General features: G+C 43.8%; 1 protein-coding gene across 3 annotated transcripts in view; it reads left to right on the top strand.

Annotated features, from left to right (window-relative positions):
* Positions 1–14,694: 14,694 nt before the first annotated feature.
* Positions 14,695–23,179, top strand: part of LOC307195141 (regulating synaptic membrane exocytosis protein 1-like) — a gene marked incomplete at both ends in the record, with an annotated part of 196,126 nt that continues 187,641 nt past the window's right edge. For all 3 annotated transcript variants that reach the window (XM_079939001.1, XM_079939002.1, XM_079939003.1), the window contains one exon: positions 14,695–14,858. In XM_079939001.1, coding sequence (XP_079795127.1) covers positions 14,695–14,858 — 164 coding nt within the window. The remainder of the gene's footprint in view (positions 14,859–23,179) is intronic.

The raw sequence follows: 23,179 nt of genomic DNA on the forward strand, positions 1-23,179 counted from the left end.
ACCAGAGGATAATTAGATCTTATATAATCATATTTAACTTCACAAAGCATTACAAGGTCTATCTAGCTGGATTCCTTGGGACATGTACAGTTGAAGGGGTGGTCATCCCTGGGATGACCAAGGATGAATAAAGGTAGATACAAACTTCAGTTGGGAGAAAGGTGGGTGGAGGTCTGAGCTGCTCAGAAGAAGTAGAGAGAAGTAGAGAGCAGCAGACCCAAGGGCAAGAGAACATGTTTAGAAGTGAAATGGATACTAGCATGAGGGAATGAACTGGGAAGAATTTAACTGCTTGATAGTGTTCCTCTTGAGCTAAAATAAAATCATATATGGCATTAGGTTTAAATTCCTTCTCTTATATTTTCTAATTTGCTTTGGCTCCTCCCATGATTTTGACGAAGACTGATAATCCACAAGTATCTGTGCAGGTGGAGAAGAGAAGAAAGAGTCAGAATTATTTTCCAAATCCATTTTCCACTTAAGATGTTTTTAGCTTTGTAGGTAGGTAAAAGTTAACATTCTTTTTTAGACAATTCAATGTGTCATTCTTTTCCATAAAGAGATTGATCTTATATAGTGGAGAAATTCACTCACACAGCAGGGAGGATGGCATTAAGACTTTGGCAACACAACCCAACCAGTATAAACTCTCAGAAGGCACTCTCAGAAGAAGGAAGCTAACAAATGGTTAGGGCATCTAAGAAGGACACTCTTCACATCACACACAATCACAACGGAAGAATTCTCAGGAAGTTACTCAATGCAAAGGAGAAAATTGGAAGAGAAGAGAATGTGGAGAAATTATTCTCTAAAAGTGTCAATTAAATATTCTAAGTTTGACTAATATGGAAGATGATCAGTTTCAGAAGAATGAAAGGTGGCCATGAACTGTGATTTTTTAATCAGGAGACAAGCATTGAAATAAAGAAAGAACACTTAAGAATATTAATTGAGGAGAGACCTTCAAGATGGCAGAGGAGTAAGATGTGGAGATCACCTTCCTCCCCACAAATACATCAGAAATACATCTACATGTGGAACAACTCCTACAGAACACCTACTGAACGCTGGCAGAAGACCTCAGACTTCCCAAAAGGCAAGAAACTCCTCACGTAGCTGCGTAGGGCAAAAGAAAAAAGAAAAAACAGAGACAAAAGAATAGGGATGGGACCTGCACCTCTGGGAGGGAGCTGTGAAGGAGGAAAATTTTCCACACACTAGGAAGCCCCTTCACTGGTGGAGACGGGGGTGGGAGGGGGGGAAGCTTTGGAGCCATGAAGGAGAGCACAGCAAGAGGGGTGCAGAGGGCAAAGCAGAGACACTCCCGCACAGGGGATTGGTGCCAACCAGCACTCACCAGCCCAAGAGGCCTGTCTGCTCACCCACTGGGGTGGTTGGGGCCTTGGAGCTAAGGCTCGGGCTATGGAGGTCAGACCCCAGGTGGAGGACTGGGGTTGGCTGTGTGAACACAGCCTGAAGGGGCCTAGAGAGCCACAGCTAGCAGGGAGGGAGTCCGGGAAAATGTCTGGAGCTGCCAAAGAGGAAAAAGACCATTGTTTTGGGGATGCACAAGGAGAGGAGATTCAGAGCACCAACTAAATGATCTCCAGAGATGGGAGTGAGCCATGGCTATCAGCACAGACACCAGAGACGGGCATGAGATGCTAAGGCTGCTGCTGCCACCACCAAGAAGCCTGTGTGTGAGCACAGGTCACTATCCACACCTCCCCTCCTGGGAGCCTGTGTAGCCAACCACTGCCAGGGTCCCGGGATCCAGGGACAACTTCCCTGGGAGAACACACGGCGTGCCTCAGGCTGGTGCAACATCACGCTGGCCTCTGCCACCGCAGGCTCGCCCCACATTCCATACCCCTCCCTCCTGGCGGCCTGAGTGAGCCAGAGCCCCCAGTCAGCTGCTCCTTTAGCCCTGTCCTATCCGAACAGATGCCCTCAGGAGACCCACACGCAGAGGCAGGGCCAAATCCAAAGCTGAACCCCGGGAGCTGTGTGAACAAAGAAGAGAAAGGGAAATCTCTCCCAGCAGCCTCAGGAGCAGCGGATGATATGCCCACAGTCAACTTGAAGTACCCTGTATCTCTGGAATACCTGAACAGACAAGGAATCATCCCAAAATTGAGGCAGTGGACTTTGGGAGCAACTGTAGACTTGGGGTTTGCTTTCTACATCTAATTTGTTTCTGGTCTTATGTTTATCTTAGTTTAGTATTTAGAGTTTACTATCATGTGTAGATTTGTTTATTGATTTGGTTGCTCTCTTCCTTTTCTTTTTCTATACATATATATTTTCCCTTTTTCTCTTTTTGTGAGTGTGTTTCTGTATGCTTCTTTGTGTGATTTTGCCCATATAGCTTTGCTTTTTCCATTTGTCCTAGGGTTCTCTCTGTCCTTTTTTTTTTTTTTTAGTCAAATTTTAGCGCTTGTTATCATTGGTGGATTTGTTTTTTGGTTTGATTTCTTTCTTCTTTCTTTCATTCTTTTTTTTTCTTTTTTATTACTTTTTATTTTAATTTTTTTTATTTTTTAACTTTCTGATTTTATTTTATTTTTTTCTTTCCTTCTTTCTTTCTTTTTTTTTTTCTTCTCACTTTTCTTCTGAGCCATGTGGCTGACATTGTCTTGGTGTCAGGCTTATGCCTCTGAGGTGAGAGAGCCAAGCTCAGGACATTGGTCCACCAGAGACGTCCTGGCCCCACATAATATCAAATGGTGAAAGTTCTCCTAGAGATCTCCATCTCAGCACTAAGACCCAGCTCCACTCAATGACCAGCAAGCTGCAGTGCTGGACACCCTATGCCAAACAGCTAGGAAGACAGGAACACAACCCCACCCACTAGCAGAGAGACTGCCGAAAATCATAATAAGGTCACCGACACACAAAACACACCAACGGATGCAGTCCTACCCACCAGAAAGACAAGATCCAGCTTCATCTACCAGAACACAGGTACCAGTCCCCTCCACCAGGAATCCTACACAACCCACTGAACAAATCTTAGCCACTGCTGACAGACACCAAAAACAACGAACTATGAACCTACAGCCTGTGAAAAGGAGACCTCAAACACAGTAAGTTAAGCAAAATGAGAAGACAGAGAAACACGTAGAAGATGAAGGAGCAAGGTAAAAACCCACCAGACCTAACAAATGAAGAGGAAATAGGCAGTCTACCTGGAAAAGAATTTAGAATAATGATAGTAAAGATGATCCAAAATGTTGGAAATAGAATGGAGAAAATACAAGAAATGTTTTACAAGGACCTAGAAGAACTAAAGGGCAAACAAATAATAATGAACACACAATAAATGAAATTAAAAATTCTCTAGAAGGAATCCATAGCAGAATAACTGAGGCAGAATAGCGGATAAGTGACCTGGAAGATAAAATAGTCGCAATAACTACCGGAGAGCAGAATAAAGAAAAGAATGAAAAGAATTGAGGACAGTTACAGTCCTCAATTGAGGACAGTCTGGGACAACATTAAATGCACCAACATTCAAATTATAGTTGTGTCAGAAGAAGAAGAGAAAAAGAACGAGACTGAGAATATATATGAAGAGATTATAGTTGAAAACTTCCCTAATATGGGAAAGGAAACAGTCAGTCAAGTCCAGGAAGTGCAGAGAGTCCCAGAAAGGATAAATCCAAGGAGAAACATGTCAAGATGCATATTAATCAAACTATAAAAAAATTAAATACAAAGAAAAAATATTAGAAGCAGCAAGGGAAAAACAAGGAATAACATACAAGGAAATCCCAATAAGGTTAACAGCTGATCTTTCAGCAAAACTCTGCAAGCCAGAAGGGAGTGGCAGGACATATTTAAAGTGATGAAAGGGAAAAACCTACAATGAAGATTACTCTACCCGGCAAGGATCTCATTCAGATTCGATTGAGAAAGTAAAACCTTTACAGACAAGCAAAAGCTAAGAGAATTCAGCACCACCAATTCAGCTTTACAACAAATGCTATAAAAACTTCTCTAGGCAGGAACCACAAGAGAAGGAAAAGACCTACAATAACAAACCCAAAGCAATTAAGAAAATGGTAATAGGAACACACATATCAATAACTACCTTAAATGTAAATAGATTAAATGCTCCAACCAAAAGACATAGACGGGCTGAAAGGATACAGAAAGAAGACCATATACATGTTGTCTACAGGAAACCCACTTCAGACCTAGGGACACATACAGACTGAAAGTGAGGGAATGGAAAAAGATTCCATGCAAATGGAAATCAAAAGAAAGCTAGAGTAGCAATTCTCATATCAGACTAAATAGACTTTAAAATAAAGACTATTAGAAGAGACAAGAAGGACATTACATAATGATCAAGGGATAAATCCAAGAAGAAGGTATAACAATTGTAAATATTTATGCACCTAACACAGGAGCACCTCAATACATAAGGCAAATACTAACAGCCATAAAAGGGGAAATAGATAGTAACACAATCATAGTAGGGAACTTTAACAGCCCACTTTCACCAATGGACAGATCATCCAAAATGAAAATAAATAAGGAAACACAAGCTTTAACTGATACATTAAACAAGATGGACTTAATTGATATTTATAGGACATTCCATCCAAAAACAACAGAAAACACATTCTTCTCAAGTGTTCATGGAACATTCTCCAGGATAGATCATATCTTGGGTCACAAATCAAGCCTTGGTAAATTTAAGAAAATTGAAATCGTATCTTTTCCAACCACAACACTATGAGACTAGATATCAATTACAGGAAAAAAATCAGTAAGAAAAACAAACACAGGGAGGCTACACAATACACTACTAAATAACCAAGGGATCACTGAAGAAATCGATAAGGAAATAAAAAAATACCTAGAAACATATGACAATGAAAACATGACAACCCAAAACCTATGGAATGCAGCAAAAGCTGTTCTAAGAGGGAATTTTATAGCAATACAATCATACCTCAAGAAACAAGAAACATCTCAAATAAACAACCTAACCTTACACCTAAAGCAATTAGAGAAAGAATAATAAAAAAAACCAAAAACCCAAAGTTAGCAGAGGAAAGAAATCATAAAGATCAGATCAGAAATAAATGAAAAAGAAATGAAGGAAACTATAGCAAAGATCAATAAAACTGAAAGCTGGTTCCTTGAGAAGATAAACAAAATTGATGAACCATTAGCCAGATTCATCAAGAAAAAAAGGGAGAAGACTCAAATAAATAGAGTTAGAAATGAAAAAGGAGAAGTAACAACTGACACTGTGGAAATACAAAGGATCATGAGAGATTACTACAAGCAACTATATGCCAACAAAATGGACACCCTGGAAGAAATGGACACATTCTTAGAAAAGCACAGCCTTCTGAGACTAAATCAGGAAGAAATAGAAAATGCAAACAAGCCAATCACAAGCACTGAAGTTGAAACTGATTAAAAATCTTCCAACAAACAAAAGCCGAGGGCCAGATGACTTCACAGGTGAATTCTATCAAACATTTAGAGAAAACCTAACACCTATCCTTCTCAAATTCTTCCAAAATATAGCAGAGGGAGGAACAATCCCAAACTCATTCTACGAGGCCACCATCACCCTGATGCCAAAACCAGATAAAGATGTCACAAAAAAGAAAACTACAGGCCAATATCACTGATGAACATAGATGCAAAACTCTGCAACAAAATACGAGCATCAGAATCCAGCAGTACATTAAAAGGATCATACCCCATGATCAAGTGGGGTTTATTCCAGGAATGCAAGACTCTTCAACATATGCAAATGAATCAATGAGATAAACAATATTAAAAAATTGAAGGAGAACAACCATATAATCATCTCAATAAATGCAGAAAAAGCTTTTGAAAAAATTCAACAACCATTAACGATAAAAACACTCCATAAAGTAGGCATAGAGGGAACTTACCTCAACATAATAAAGGCCATATATGACAATCCCACAGTCAACATCATTCTCAATGGTGAAACCTGAAACCATTTCCACTAAGATCAGGAACAAGACAAGGTTGTCCACTCTCACCACTATTATTCAACATAGTTTTGGAAGTTTTAGCAACAGCAATCAGAGAAGAAAAAGAAATAGAAGGATTCCAAAACAGAAAAGAAGAAATTAAGCTGTCACTGTTTGCAGATGACATGATACTATACATAGAGAATCCTAAAGATGCTACCAGAAAACTACTAGAGCTAATCAATGAATTTGGTAAAGTAGCAGCATACAAAATGAATGTACAGAAATCTCTTGCATTCCTATGCACTAATGATGAAAAATCTGAAAGAGAAATTAAGTTACCATTGCAACAAAAACAATAAAATACCTAGGAATCAACCTACCTAAGGAGACAAAAGACCTGTATGCAGAAAACTAAAAGACACTGATGAAAGAAATTAAAGATGATACAGATGGAGATATACCATGTTCTTGGACTGGAAGAGTCAACGCTGTGAAAATGACTACACTACCCAAAGCAATCTACAGATTCAATGCAATCCCTATCAAACTACCAATGGCATTCTTCACAGAACTAGAACGAAAAACTTCACAATTTGTATAGAAACACAAAAGACCCCAAATAGCCAAAGCAATCTTGAGAGAGAAAAATGGAGCTGGAGGAATTAGGCTCCCTGACTTCAGACTATACTACAAACCTACAGTAATCAAGACAGTATGGTACTGGCACAAAAACAGAAATATTGATCAGTGGAACAGGATAGAAAGCCCAGAGATATACCCACACACATATGGTCACCTTATTTTTGATAAAGGAGGCAAGAATATACAGTGGAGAAATGACAGCCTCTTCAATAAGTGGTCCTGGGAAAACTGGACAGCTACATATAAAAGAATGAAACTAGAACACTGTAACACCATACACAAAAATAAACTCAAAATGGATTAAAAACCTAAATGTAAGGCCAGACACTATAAAACTCTTACAGGAGAACATAGAGAAAACACTCTATGACATAAATCACAGCAAGATCCTTTTTGACCCACCTCCTACAGAAATGGAAATAAAAACAAAATAAACAAATCGGACCCAATGAAACTTAAACTCTTTTGCACAGCAAAGGAAACTATAAACAAGATGAAAAGACAACCCTCAGAATGGGAGAAAATATTTGCAAATGAAGTAACTGACAAAGCATTAATCTCCAAAATTTACAAGCAGCTCAATATCAAAAAAACAAACAATCCAATCCAAAAATGGGCAGAAGACCTAAATAGACATTTCTCCTAAGAAGATATACAGATTGCCAACAAACAGGTGAAAGGATGCTCAACATCACTAATCATTAGAGAAATGCAAATCAAAAGTACAATGCAGTATCACCTCACACCAGTCAGAATGGCCATCATCAAAACTTCTACAGACAATAAATGCTGGAGAGGGTGTGGAGAAATGATACAGCCTCTATGTGGAACAGTGTGGAGGTTCCTTAAAAAAACTGAAGATAGGGCTTCCCTGGTGGTGCAGTGGTTGAGAGCCCGCCTGCCGATGCAGGGGACGCGGGTTCGTGCCCCGGTCCGGGAAGATCCCACGTGCCGCGGAGCAGCTGGGCCCGTGAGCCATGGCCACTGAGCCTGCGCGTCCGGAGCCTGTGCTCCGCAACGGGAGAGGCCACAACAGTGAGAGGTCCGCGTACCGCAAAAAAAAAAAAAAAAAAAAAAAAAAAAAAACTGAAGATAGAACTACCATACGACCCAGCAATCCCACTACTAGGCATATACGCTGAGAAACCACAATTCAAAAAGGGTCATGTACCACAGTGATCATTGCAGCTCTATTTACAATAGCCAGGACATGGAAGCAACCTAAGTGTCCATCGACAAATGAGTGGATAAAGAAGATGTGGCACATACATACAATGGAATATTACTCAGCCATAAAATGAAACAAAATTGAGTTATTTGTAGTGAGGTGGATGTACCTAGAGTCTGTCATACAGAGTGAAGTGAGTCAGAAAGAGAAAAACAAATACCGTATGTTAACACATATATATGGAATCTAAAAAAAAAAAATGGTTCTGAAGAACCTAGGGGTCAGAAAGGAATAAAGACACAAATGTAGAGAATGGATTTGGGGACACGCGGAGGGGGAAGGGTAAGCTCTGATGAAGTGAGAGAGTGGCATGGACATATATACACTACCAAATGTAAAATAAATAGGTAGTGGGAAGCAGCTGCATAGCACAGGGAGATCAACTTGGTGCTTTGTGACCACCTAGAGGGGTGGGAGGGAGGGTGGGCGGGAGGCTCAAGAGGGAGGAGATATGGGGATATATGTATATGTATAGCTGATTCACTTTGTTATAAAGCAGAAACTAACAATACATTGTAAGGCAATTATACTCCAATAAAGACGTTAAAAAAAAAAGAATATTAATTACTTGGAAGAAGTATGTCCAAGGCTGTTGTAACCCCTCTGGAGAGAACAGAATGATGTACCTTCTTCTAAGTCCAAGGTCAAAGGCCTTCCCAGACACTCAGTTCCTCACAAAATAAATGACAATAGTGGAACGTTACCAAAAATCAGATTAAAATAGGTATTTGGCTGAATTTGAGCCAAAATCTGATATCCAGTTTCAGCCAAATACTTTGAGTGAAGTCATTTGAGAGCCCAATGTTCCTTGAAGCCAGAAAGACGACATTTTTGCAAATTATTATAACTATGTATAAGTAGGGTGACCATATAATTTGTCATACAAACTAGGACACTTTTAAGTGAAAGAAGCTGCTGTTGATAATAATGCCAGTACAGGAAGCATGGACTCAGATGATCTTGGATAAACCGGGACACATGATCACCTTATATAGAAACTGTTCTTGTGTAACAGATTATGGTGGTGCCCATGCCAATGATGTGAATAATATCTAGGATGAGGTGGTGATAACTTAAATCAAAACTCAATGTTGCAGTTCAGTGGGTAGGCAAGACTGCTTCTCAATTGATGTTGAAGATATTCCTAATTCATTTATTTTCCAGAAATTAAAAACCCTTCAATAATTATAACTGGAGTTATACAGAATTCTGACATCACAGCAGAGTCACTTGCTAATTCCGTGGAGTAGAAATTCCCTGTAGGAACTCATCTCCCGCGTTTTCTCCTCTCTTCCCAGGGATCCCGCCTCCCTGGCCCACCTCTTGTTCCTCCAGGGCTCTGCCCCTTCCTGACTTGGGGCCGTGTGTCGACTGCCCTTCCTCACCTTGGAACACTCTGTGCCCAGCCCTTCTTAAGGAATTCCTTCTCTTCTTCATATCTCTGCTCACAGGACCCCTGCTTAGGACGCCATGACTGCCCACTTCCCGCAGTTTACTCTCTACTCTATCCAGCAAGGTATTTTCTAGAACAATTACCGAAGTCCAGCTGTTCTTGTGTGTTTACTTATGCCTCTCTCTTCCAACCGCATTGTTAGCAGCTGGGGCAGAGGTGGACAAATCCTTTTCTGCAGCAAGGCAGATAGTAAATATTTTAGGCTTCACTGGACATATGGTCTCTGTGGCTTCCACTCTACCATGGTAGCATGAAGGCAGCTAGAGATAATACATGGCTCAATGGATGTGGCTGTGCTCCAATAAAACTTTATTCACAAAAACAGGCTTTGGTCTGCATTTGACCCATGCGCCATACTTGGCCAGTCCCTATAGGACGATTACCTTAAATTCGACATTCGCTCCCATAGCCTCAGCGCCCAGCTTTCAACCTTACCAAAGCCCTGGAGGGCAGACAGTGTTATTTCCATTTTATAGATGAGCAAAAGAAGGCTCAGCAAGGTGTACTTGATCCAAACTCACGTAAATATCGTATCCGCTTTCTAGGGCTTCTGTAACAATGTACCACAAGCTGCAAAACCACATGAAACAACAGATTTAATCTCTCACAGCTGTGGAGGCTGGAAGTCCAAAATCCAGGTGTCAGCAGGGCCACGCTTCCCCTGAAGTCTGCAGAGGAGAAAGCTTCCTGCCTCTTCCAGCTTCCGGGGTCTCCTGGCGTTCCTCGTTCTGGGGGTGCATCAATTCCTCCTCTGCCTCTGTTTCCACATGGCCTTCCTCTCTGGGTGTCTGTGCCTCTCTCCTCTTATGAAGACAAAAGTCATTGGATTTAGCACCCATCCTAATACAATATGATCTATTTTAACCAATTTCATCTGTAAAGGCCCATTTCCATATACAGTCACATTCTGAGGTTCTGAGTGGACATAAATTTTTTTTTTGGAGGGGAGAGGCACAGTTTTAAACCCACTACATCTGTCAGATGGTAGGGTAAGGATATGAACATGACCCCATTTCAATGATTTTCCACTTGAAGTTATAATCTTAGCTATTAAGTTAAATTAGCAGGTAACACGGATGTCCAATTTTAGACATATTCTGAGAGATGATCTTAGAGTATCAGTAGAAGAGAGAGCTAATAAGTTTACCAGAGAGGAGCTGTGTCTAAGTCATCACGTCTGACTTGTACCCTGAACATAAGGTTAGAATTGACCTGAAGGGCATCTGATACATATCTTATGAATAGAGATTTAAGACATTTTTCTATAGACTTCATTGGTTGGGCAAGGGGCATCACAGAAGAAGTTTCATGGCCTCTCAAGTCAATATCTCTGGATACCAAGCTCGTAAGTTGGGATTTTCCCCAATATTTGTCTAAAGCATGTTTCCTCCCTTAGGGGAGTGGGTAGTTTTATTACCGTCCAAATACATTTAGGAAATGCCAAGCCAAACCGAGTAAAACACATTTCATTACTGCAGTAAATAATTGCTTCTTAGAACCTTTTATTTGTTAAGGTGCCTTGCGAGTTTCTAAGAGGGAGGTGTTGTGCACATTTTTCTAAGTTTATAGGGTATTTCTTGTAGAGTATCTTCAAGAAATAATCATCTGTGCCACACACTTTGGTACATCTACTCAGTGTTTATTTGCTTACTTAAGCACACGTAAGTTCTGCTTTCCTGGAAGCAAATGGGTAGAAGTATACTTCTCTTGCATTTCAACCCCTCCATGATGGTGAGATCCCTGACAGAAAGGGAGACACTGATGGGTGTACCATGGCATCTACTAATTGATTGGTCAATTCATTCACTTCTTCATTCATTTACTCACTCACTGATTTCACACACAGTTATCAAGCAGCAAGGAAGGAGTTATGAACATAAAGATGATTGAGACCAGACTTCTTTTCATTAAATCATCTAGATAACACACATCCATCACCATTTCCCAAAGTAATTCTAATAGATGGAAACCACGTGCAGTGGACTGAATTGTGTGCCCCCTAAAAGTCATGTGTCAAAGTTTTAATCCCTGTACCTAAGAAGGTGACTATATTTGAAGATAGGACCTTTGAAGAGGTGATTAAGGTTAAATGAGGTCATAAGGGTGTGGGCCCTAACCCAACAGGAATGTTGTCCATATAAGCAGAGGGACAGATGCCAGGGATGGGCATGCACAGACAACAGGCCATGTGAGGACACAGCAAGAAGGTAGCCAAGGAGAGAGGCCTCAGGAAAAATCAATCTTGCCAACACGTTGATTGTGAATTTCTAGCCTCCAGGACTGTGAGAAAATAAATTTCTGTTGTTTAAGCCACGCAGCCTGTGGTATTTTGTTATAGCAGCCCCAGCAGACAAAAACACTGTTAATTGTTCATTAGGCCCCTGCCTGCAAGAACTTATTCAGCTAGTTGTAATGGCTACCGAGGATTTCTCATTTTTTTTCTAATTTTTTTTTTTATTTTTTGCGGTACGCAGGCCTCTCACTGTTGTGGCCTCTCCCATTGCGGAGCACAGGCTCCAGACGCGCAGGCTCAGCGGCCATGGCTCACGGGCCCAGCCGCTCTGCAGCATGTGGGATCCTCCTGGACCAGGACATGAACCCGTGTCCCCTGAATCGGCAGGTGGACTCTCAACCACTGCGCCACCAGGGAAGCCCAGATTTCTCATTTCTTGATCTGCATCTTAGAAGAATTTCATGAGGACCAACTTAATTGTCCACCTTGTGAGGAAGCCTTTGTTGTATCACCACATGGACCAGCAGAGATGCAGGCATCTGATAGAATGAATATATCACCTACATTTCTCCTCCTCTCCATACATTAACCATGGAGAGATGGCCTAAAGCACCCCTTAGAGAGAGCAAGAAAAAAGGAAAAGGAGAACTAGAAAGTATTAGGCACGTAGCTAAATACTTCAAATATGACTTCTCATTTAACATCCCTCTTCTATTTTGAGGTAATCCTTACCCCTCTTTTTAGGTGAAGAAACAGACGTTCAAAGAGGATAAGTGATTTGGCCAAGATCATGAAATCACTGGTTAGAGCCAGAATTCAAACTCATTTTTTCCCTCCTGAAAATACGCTGGTCTGAGGGAAATAGTGATAATTTCTTAAAAATGAAGAAAAGATATTGATTAGAGTGTTTTCATCAATTGCTTAATTAGAGGAAAAAGGAAATCTGGCTAGGCGGAAACACTTACGAAAAAGGACTGGAAATTTCAGTGGACTGTGTGTTTATTTCAGAGACATCCTCAGAATCGACATGGCTACCAAAGAGCTAGGCCAATGTTAAGCTGTGCAAATAAAAACAATGATTATAAGGCAGTTACTAAGTGCCAGGCACTGTTCTCAGTTCTTTCCGTGTATTCTTGATACCACTAATCAGGAAGGCTAGTGAAAAAAAACCCAGTGTGTCCAAAGGCAGGTGACCGGAATGGCCAGAATTTGAAATCATGCTACAGGGTTACTGGTTGGGTAAACTGGGAAGCTTTACTCTGGAGAAAATTGAAGGCCATATGATGGCCGTCTCAAGGAGTTGAAAGATTTTCAGGTAGGAGGGGCCTTTAGACATAGGGATAAAATTGAGTGGTAGTGAGCCTTCCATTACTGACATTATTCACATGGATGTGTCCAGGTAGAAGCAACACCCACATTCAGCAGGTGGTCACGTAATTAAGCTCTTAAATTTTTTAAACTTGAAGACTTTAGGGGCTTCCCTGTTGGCGCAGTCGTTGAGAGTCCGCCTGCTGATGCAGGGGACATGGGTTCGAGCCCCGGTCCAGGAAGATCCCACATGCCGCGGAGTGGCTGGGCCCGTGAGCCATGGCCGCTGGGCCTGCGCGTCCGGAGCCTGTGCTCCGCAACGGGAGAGGCCACAACAGTGAGAGGCCCGCGTACCACACACACACACACAAAAACTTGAAGATTTTAGGATTTTTTAGGATTCATAAATATCATCCTTATCTTCTTTATTAACAAAGTTAGGTTTGGAGGGAAAAAAATCAATGCTAGATCCTTCCTGGAATTATAGAAAGAATTCTGCAGGAGAGAAACATATCAATTTTTCTCATCACCATTGTGAAGAGAAATTTTTGTTCGATTTGAACTCTTCTCTAGATTGATTCTTTTATAAGTATATTAGCAAAATTCAGTCTCCAGGTTTGAAAGCTGATAACATTAACTGTTTTGAAAGGATTGTCTATTTATTTTTGCCTTTACCAGCGAGAGGAGCTCATCCTTAATGCTTATCATTGGGCCAGGCATTAAGCAGAAGCTCATTACAGTAGGCTGCGGTGTGTTTGTTCATTTGTTTGTTTGTTTTTTAATCTGGGATCAGTGTTTCTTGAGAAGTACCTACAGCGGCTAAGAAGTGAGTGCATGGTGGTAGCGGAGCATCATTAGAGGAATTAGAGTAGATAATCCATTTGCAAGCAGCAGAGAAGTGCGATTATGTGATGCGATGGGCGACCAAGAGCCCAAAATGACAAATTAAAGATTTGCCGTGCTGTGGGGTCTCTGGAGGGGCAATTCAGATACATTGCAGAGCAGTCCTACTGAGGACGGGTCAAGAAAGACTGTGTACAATGGACCCAGAAAATCCAGGCTGTTGGAGGGGTGTGTGTGCAGCAAAATTATGTTAAAAGCCACATCGTTGTGGCTACGAACACTTGACCACTACATGAGAAGGATACGGTGGAAGGGGGGAAATGCATGCAGAGGGTGTTCCGTCCTGTTTAGAACATCGAGGGTGCTCCGATAATACTAAGGCTCCACGATGAAGATGGAGCGAGGATGATGATGATTAATGCAACCCGTGGAAAAATAGGGCTGGCGAGGCTGACAGAGACGGGGGACCCGGCGAGGTAGGATGAGTCACGGGTGAGGGTACCTGGGCTGGAGCGCGCGGGGGCGGAGGGGCGCGGGACTGGGACCGGGAGTGGGCGGGTGGGCGCCGTGGGCGGGGCGGCTCCGGGCCGAGCGGCTGGGCTGGCGGCCGTGTCTGCGAGCGCAGCAGCATCACCGGAGCCGAGCCGCGAGACTCCGCCTAACCGACACCCAAACTCTCCTCCCGCACCGCGGACGGAGGCGGCCGAGCCCGAGCATCCTCGCCCCCTGCGCGCCCGAGCCCGCGCCCCCGCCCCCGCCCCCGCCCGGGAGGCTGGGCTGCGGGAAGCGCCCGGGCGCCCGCGCTTCGCCAGGGCCACCAAAACAAAGGCAGCATCCGGGGCTGGGTGGAGGCGGAGGACCATGACAGCCCGGGCTCGCGCGCTCCCCTGCCCCGCCGCCGCCGCCGGGAGGGCTCCGCGGTGAGCCGAGCAGGGGCGCAGCCGCCGGGCGTGCGTCGGAAGGTGCGCCCGCGCCGAGCCCAGGCCAGCCGAGGGGCGGGCAGGCCGCGAAGATGTCCTCGGCCGTGGGGCCCCGCGGTCCCCGCCCGCCCACCGTGCCTCCCCCGATGCCCGAGCTGCCCGACCTGAGCCACCTGACCGAGGAGGAGAGGAACATCATCATGGCAGTGATGGACCGGCAGAAAGAAGAGGAGGAGAAGGAAGAAGCCATGCTCAAGTAAGCCTGCGCGGCCGCGCCATCCGTGCCTCCATCGGGCCGTTCCCCGCCGTCACCCGCTCCTACCGGCTGCGTGCGGGTCAGAGGCGGGCCGGGTGCCGGGTGCGGGCGGAGGCGCCCGCCTGGGGGCCGGGGGCGCGGGGCCGGGGCGGGGAGGCGGGTGGGAGGACAGGTGGCAGGCGGGGATGCGCTGAGCCCTGAGCCGGGAGCCCGGAGAGGACGGCTGGGGACCCAGGTGCCAGGGAGGACTGGGGGGACGGCGCCAGCCGGGGTGGGATGTGCCAGGCTGAAAAGAGCCGATTCCGCCCGCGTGGAAGGAAGGGCCCTGGGCCGGGAGCAGGTGAGGGGCACAGGCTGAGCGGAGGAAGGGGAGGTGGGCGAAGAGCTGCTGGGAATAGCTCTTCTTTCCCTGGAGTTGTCGAGCCGGCTGGGATTGCCCCAGCCGAGGGTGTCAGTATTGGTGTAAGAAAAATGCTTATTGTGAGTGTTCATTTTGCTACTCATTCATCTCACAGCTCGAGGTTGGGTCTTTTTTTTTTTGGGCAGTTGCCATCTTTGGTAACCTGCTTCTTCAGCGTCTCTCTAACCTTTGCTTCGGGGTCTTCTGCACGGAATACCTGTGTGAAGACAGATATTCCTCCCCGTATACAATGCCATTGGCAATGCAAAGTTTTTAATAATGGGAGAAGCTGATGGGGACTCTGGCCTGAATGAAATAGAGGTTCCTCTTTACTGGTTTCCAAGGGAGTTCCAGGGCCTTCTCGTTTCCTGGTGCAAGCCGTACCATAAGGGGACTGATTATTGCACACATCCCCCCTTCTTTAAAGCCCATCAACCCTTCAGGGGATCTCCATCCAGCGCCCAGTTTTCCTGGGTCTGGGGAGGGGACGGGGCTGGTGGCTGGCTAGGCAGGCGCGTGTGACAATGCCCTGCCACCTGCCTTAGTCTCGGGCGAAACTGCTCACAAGGTGCTGGCCTCCCGCCTCCCTCCCATCCCCGTGCAGTGGAGCTGAAGGGGACGTGAACCCTGCCTTGCCCGGACGTGAACCCTGCCTTCCCCGAGAGGTCCTCCTGTATTGGGGAAAGTTTTCAACTTGGCAGTGAGGAAATCTAGAGGCCCTGATGGGGACTTGTGCCTTGGTTCCCCGCGTTAAGGCCAGAAGGTGTATCTGGGGCGGAAGATCGGAGAGAAGAGCCGGAGGGAGCCTGTTGCTTGTGGAGTTACAGCGGAGAGCAAAGGGGGGGGGCGGCACCCCCATACCCCAACCCGGGCCCAGCACACGCCCTCCCGCCTCTCCCCCGCCCACCCTCGGGATGGCCTCCTGAAGAGAAGATGCTGTCACAGGAGGGAAGTTTCCCTCTTCCCCCTTGGGGCAGCAGAGCCTGGCAGCAGAGAGCTGGAGGGGCTGCATCCCCAGCCTGCCGGGTCTCCACTAGCGCAGCTGCAGCCCAGATGGGAGAGGGGGCGTTGAGGGAGAGCAGTGAGGGTTGGTCACAGCACAAGAGGAGAAATCCAGTCATCCCTGCCCTTTTAACGTAGACGCAGAGAGAGGGGCCATTAACTGGGAAGGCCGGAGCTGGCCTGGTTCTCTGAAGAGCAGCAGGTTTCTGGATTCCCTGTTCCTTCTTAGCCAAAAAGCAGGGACTTGAAGCCTGCAGGCGTGCAGGAAGCAGAACCTTGTTAATCCGCTGCCTGTCCCTGGTGGAAGGTCCCTGGCGCTGCAGGCTTCCCCGCGTCTGAGACTGGAAGTAATGCATGGTGTCTGCTGGTGCTGTTGTCTGTCTGTCTGGTTGTCAGTCCGTCTTGTCCTCACCCGTCACAGCCCCCCGCCACCTGTCCCGGACACCTCTTCTGCTGGTCAGGATGCACAGTTTTGCTCCCGTTCCTTTCGGTGTTCACTGCAGACAGCAGGTGGACAGAGGCCTCCAGCAGGCGATGGGACACATGGGCTGCTGCCTGACTGGGAAGGGAAGGCACAGGGCAAGCCAGTGGGCATCTCTCCTCTTCACTGGCTGTTTCAGGGCTGGTGGAGAGAGGGGCTCTAAGTGGGGAAGGGGCAGTTCCAGGAGGGATCAGATCCTACAGGCTTCTATGGACAAATAAAAATGAAGGACACCGTCCAACTGTTGACGTCAAAAGCATCTTTCCCACTGCTGTGGCTTGACGGCTCTCCCTGGCACGCACGTGGTGCTCCTTTATTGCAAGGATTCTCTAAATATTGCAGTGTGTGATGCTGCCACACCACAGCCTCTGCAATCGCAGGCCTCGGCACTCACTTTATCAATCAGCCTCCGCTGCTAACGTCTTGGCCTTCTGTGTGGTGGCAGACTGGGGATGTTGTGGAATCCCAGTGTGCTTCCATGGAAGCCTGTCTTGTTGTCCACAAATTAGTGGAACAGAGATGGACTTTTTTCTAGAGGGCAGCTTATGTCTTAGAAACTGGGGACTGTAGGGGTTATTCAGATGACACACCTATATGGGAACTTGATGACACAGAGTCTCGGATGGTGGCCCTTTCTAAACTTTGCATAAAGGTAAACTGGAAAACAGGAGGCTTTTCACAGCCTTTGAAATAATCGTTCAATTGGAGATGAGTTTTGGCGGTAGCACGCGGTCGTTCTAGCACATATCTGAGAATTTAGTCCCACAACAGGCCCTGCGAAGCGAAAGTCCTGGTAACTCAGCATTTAGACTTAAAATTCCCCTTGGTCATTACTGCAGAGCCATCGGCTGAGCTCCCTGCTTCCTGTGTGTGCTCTCTGTTCACAATTTGTAAAAACAGGCGCTAGTAGAGAGAAGAGAGAAAACTGATGGGCGAACACGCCAAAGAAACGTTATAAGATATCAATTAAAATATACTCGTACAGTTTCATCAGCCTTGGTTGTATATTACTACTTGGATTTGGCCTCGATAATGTCTTTAAATATGTATAAATGGAAAAGGATAATGAAGCTGCTTTCACCTCAAGATTTCAGGAATAATTTTTCTTTGAAATTGTAAGTACTTTGTCCTAAAAATAATTCATTTTGTTGGCAAAGTGCACTGATTTCAAATACCATTGCCATCTAACAAAAAATAGTTGACTCTTGCAAATAATTTCTAATGGTTGATTTAATTCCCTGCAGAAAGAAGGTCTTTCTTCATCTTGGTAGGGTTTTGGGGTGTGTGTGTAGATGTGTGTAGGTGTGGATGTGAGTGTGTGTTCTAGAAGTCTTTTGAAACCTAACCTCCTCCATGAATACTCCTTCAAGTAACTGTCACCAGACCCCAAGAGCCAGTATATTACATGGGTTGAAAACTGCGTTATCTGGGACCTAAATCAGAGAAGATCTCATTAGATCTAAAATCCTATTTCATTTTTATAAAAGCTTCATAGAGAAAGGAACTATAGAGTAGCAAGACAAGAGAAAACATAGAAGCAGAGACTGAAAACAATGGCTAGTGGCTGGGAATTGAGAACCATGTGGGAATATTTAATAGAATTACTAACATTTATTGAGCATTTACCTCATGCTGGCCATTATTCTAAATGGTTATTGAACCAAATGCCAAAGAGTTGAACTGTGTTCAAGTTCAATATATGTATATTTGGATTCTCACAAACAGCTTGTGCAGAAGGTAAGTGGGGTCATATAACCCCCAAATCCTCATCCTGCCCTTAGAGGGTTCCTGGAATACCTTGAACCTACTCACATAATATGGCCCGGCCAGGATTCAAACCCAGACCTTTTATTCCAAGTCCAAGTATCATCCCACATGCTGCACTGTCCTTTTACCAACAAGAAGCCTGTACTTCACCTACCTACTCCTTAGATTAATGTCTGTTCGTCCCTCAGTTTCAGAGGAGGGGTTTGACAGGTTAGGCTGATTCAGAAGATCAGCTGCTGATTCTAGGAGACCCTGGAGCTTCACCCACGCCCTTAATAGAATTTCCCAGTGGATTGAGGGCGAGGGAATTGTCCCCAGTTTGAAGATAATAAAAAGCACAATGGTAAGTCCATTAATGTTGGACCTGAGCATTCGGGGTTCAGATTCTAGTCCTGTCTCTTAAATTGTATACATGTGGGCAAGAAAATTAAATTGGGATTCTAGGAGGTTCTTTTTTTTTCTTACAAATCCTACAATTCATTGTGTGATTTGATTTATAAAGAATATTGACTTTGGAATTCTCCCTCTCGCTTAACAGGGAAGCTCACGCCCACTAGCTCTTCAAACATCTGTAATACCTACTTCCTTTGTGAGAGGAGAGACAAAGTAGAGGGGTAGAACCCTTGCACCTTCAGCTTTTCTATCTCTTTTTTCTCCCTCCAACCAATTATAATATTGTGACCCAAAATGTATCCAGAAGGCTCAGTTAGCAACTGGGAAAAGAAGGAAAGGTAGTTGGGGGTAGCTGGGGTAGAGTGAGGACAGAGTCCCCAGAATGTAGGTTATCATGTTTTCATTGAGGTTTGCCAAGATTTTCATGTCTTACACCCCAAAATATTCTCTCATGTTGCTGAGGCAGAGGTGGGTAAGAAGGGAAAAGAGAAAAAGCAAAGAGTAATTTGAGAAACTGCTAAAGCATGAGCAGGTGTCTACATGTTCCCAGATGCTGTGTTAAGTAGAAAAGTCGGGGAGAGGAAATGTCTAGTCTCCTTCACACCCCTAATGGATAGGGTTACATTTAGGGAAGGTTATCCCAGAACCATTGCAGTTTTCTGCTTTCAACAACAACCTGTCTTAGTAAATGTGCATGCCCAAATGCTCATGGAGAAAATTCAGAAAAGAGAAGCCTACAAAAAAAAAAAAAAATTGAAAGAAGTAAGGCGTTGTCAAAGAGAATAGAGGGTAAGAAACATAACACTTAGTTCACATTTTTGCCAACCTGTCTTGACTCTCTTTCACCTCTGTTTATTCCTTCTTAACCAGAAGTGAGGGGCACCATTGCTGAGGTAAACAGTTTACTAAGTCTGGAGTAGAATATGGAAACCAGTGTGGGCTCTAGGTGCCCCTGCAGACTTGAATAGAAACACAGCACCTTGGGAGTGTTACTCGCTCAACCGGTCAGATGAGAGAGTGGTTTGAATTTAACCTGCGCAGTAAGAGCCAGCTTCCTGCAAAGATATAAAGTAGCAATTCCTGCAATGATATTACTATCTTCCTACATCTGCAATATGCAGATAGATGAGCTTGCTGTACCATGGATTGTAAAGTTCATTGAACTGCAGTTCATTTATCGTTATGGACTATTTTATATCTTTAAACAACTTCTACATTTTGTCCTTTATGGGAGTTGGGTATTTTCGAGCTGGTCCTGAGAGTTGAACTAAGTTGGCCTGAGGCACGAGGCAACTAAAGTAATAGAACCCAGAACCCACATACGTGGACTCCAAACCTTTAGTGTTCTTATAAGTCTTTCCAAAAGTGCATTAAGCTTTGGCTATTACGGTTTGTTTCCCTCTTCCATTGGGGAAGGGGCTTAACATTTAGGCATTTGGCTGGATACGTTACATGTTTCACTCTGCCCCATATGCTCACCTCTTGAGAGGTCTACCTTGTGACTATTCTATTAGTTTCTGTTAGTGAAATTCCCAGAACTAGCTCAAAGCCTTCCAAACCCTTTCCTTGTGACATTTGATCCTGGAGTGCAGAAACTAAACTAAAGGAGCAAGAAAGATGTCACGTGGCTAGTGGCATTTTCCAGCCTTTTCCCGAGGACTCCAGTCTCCAGGCTCTGGAACGGGCCACAGGTGACTGGCTAACCCCGTGTGCACCTGTGCTCTCTGATCTGACTCATTAGCTGTCAGTGCTTTCGAATGCCTCCGCATCTTTCCTCCACCATGAGGTTCTCTCTTCTCTCTACTATTGTTCTGAATTTTGTATGTTCGGTAGGCTATTTCTAACAAAGTATCATGTGTGATTCAATTCAACAATAAGACCACTGTGTCAGGTATGAGACTTGGGTCAGGAATTGGGCTGTTGCGTAGAGTAAAGAGAGAGTCTTCTGCCTTAGCCCGACATTGGCTTAGTTCCTACCATTTTAAGACTGCCGTGACCAGAAGGGGAGGTGAGCATCAGATAGTTAGATAGAGCAGTGGACTAGATTCTGCTCTTAACACTGACACTTTCTATAGGTGTAAACATCAATAAGTTAACTCATCCGCACCCCAGTTTCTTCCTGTGTAAGGTGAAAGTGATAATGTCTGCCCTTCTAACCTACGAGGCTTTAACATGATGGTAGAGGCACCCTAAACTTCAAAGTGCTGTACCAAGGAAGGGTGGCATTATTAACTTTACTTTGTAAAACTATAGAAGAATCCCCAGAGCATCTTCTCCTGTGACGATTGCAGCTACTAGAGGTCCTGCGGAGATGGGTTCTTGTAGAAGAATCCATCCATCATATCGTGCTGGCAGGGAGGTGTGTTCAGGGCTTCAGCCACCAGGGTGAGAATTTGGCGAAGAGGTCAAAGGTAAAATGAGTCCAGGGTTTGACCTGAGGTTATATTTACTTTCCTTCCCTTTTTCTTTCTTTCTCATTAAATAGCACGTAAATGTCTTTAGCACAAAAAGCAATGTGGGCAAAGTGATAGAGTTTGAAATACCTAAAAGGCAACCTTAATTCAAAAGTAAGCAGAGAAATTAGCTTAGGGTCATTCCCTCAACTTTTGCTAGAAAAAAATTGGGAGAAACAGACGGATGATTTTAGTGTCACTGGATTTAATAAGTTATTCACTTTAAATTAGCTGAATAAGGGGCCATATACTTGTCCAGTAGTAATTCCTCTTTCATATCAGTTTACTGTTGGGTATGGGTTAGATTGAATCGATTGTACGTGTTGAAGAACTTTTTAAGATTCTGTGCTGGATGTCTCAGGCTTTCTTATGTATATTCTTACACTTTTACTTCAGGTTTATGTACATTTATTTTGATCTAGGTCAGTGTTCTGTGGATGGTGAAAGGGGAATATACTGCAGAATTAACCTTACTTTTTAAAAATTTATTTTATTGAAGTACAGTTGATTCATAATGTTGCGTTAGTTTCTGTTGTACAGCAAAGTGATTAAGTTTTATATATATATATATATATATATATATATATATATTCTTTTCCCTTATGGTTTATTACAACATATTGAATATAGTTCCCTGTGGTATACAGTAGGACCTTGTTGTTTATCCATCCTGTAAATAATAGTTTGCATCTGCTAATCCCAACCTCCCAATCCATCCCTTCCCCACCCACCTCCCCCTTGGCAACCCAAAGTCTGTTCTCTATGTCTGTGAGTCTGTTTCTGTTTTGTGAGTAAATGCATTTACATCATATTTTAGATTCAACATATAAGTAATATCATATGATATTTGTCTTTCTCCTTCTGACTCACTTCACTCAGTATGACAATTTCTAGGTCCATCCATGTTGCTGCAAATGGCATTATTTTATTCTTTTTTATGACTGAGTAATATTCCATGTATATATGTACCTCATATTCTTTATCCATTCCTCTGTCGATGGACATTTAGGTTGTTTCCATGTCCTGGCTATTGTAAATAGTGCTGCTATGAACGTTGGGGTGCAAGTATCTTTTTGAAGTAGTGTTTTGTCTGGGTGTATGCCCATGAGTAGGATTGCTGGATCATATTGTAACTCTATTTTAGTTTCTTGAGGAACCTCCATACTGTTCTCCATAGTGGCTGCACCAGTTTACGTTCCCACAGTGTAGGAGGGTTCCCTTTTCTCCACACCCTCTCCAGGATTTAGTGTTTGTAGATTTTTTGATGATGCCATTCTGACTGGTATGAGGTGACACCTCATTGTAGTTTTGATTTACATTTTTGCTCTAATAATTAGAGATGTCAAGCATCTTTTCATGTGCCTGTTGGACATCTGTATGCCTTTTTTGGAGAAATGTCTATTTAGGTCTGCAGAATTGACTTTAGATATTCCTTCATCTTTTGCTAACTTGTGAAAACTTCTCGTACATAGGAACACTTATTTAAATAAAAAATAGAATGTTTCAAAAGAAAGTGGCTGTACATGTTGGTTTGCCCGGGACAGTATCTGTTGATGCCACATTTGTGCTGTAATTATGGCTAGTACCCCTTTCTCTCAGTTTTGAATTTCAATCCAGATGATACATTAAATTATCTCCCTTTTTATAAGTTTTGCTTTCCCTGAAACAAATTATTCATTTAAAACTTCCGAAAGTTTAAGCAGTTAACTGTCATAAAATATAGCAATTAGTAATTATCAATAAGTAACACAAGCGAGTTGTAGAATCTTGAAAATCATCTTTTGGTAAATGGAAAGGCTTTTGCTGAGAATCATGTGTTATCTTT

Source organism: Stenella coeruleoalba, assembly GCF_951394435.1.
Source record: "Stenella coeruleoalba genome assembly, chromosome: 12".
NCBI lineage: Eukaryota > Metazoa > Chordata > Mammalia > Artiodactyla > Delphinidae > Stenella > Stenella coeruleoalba.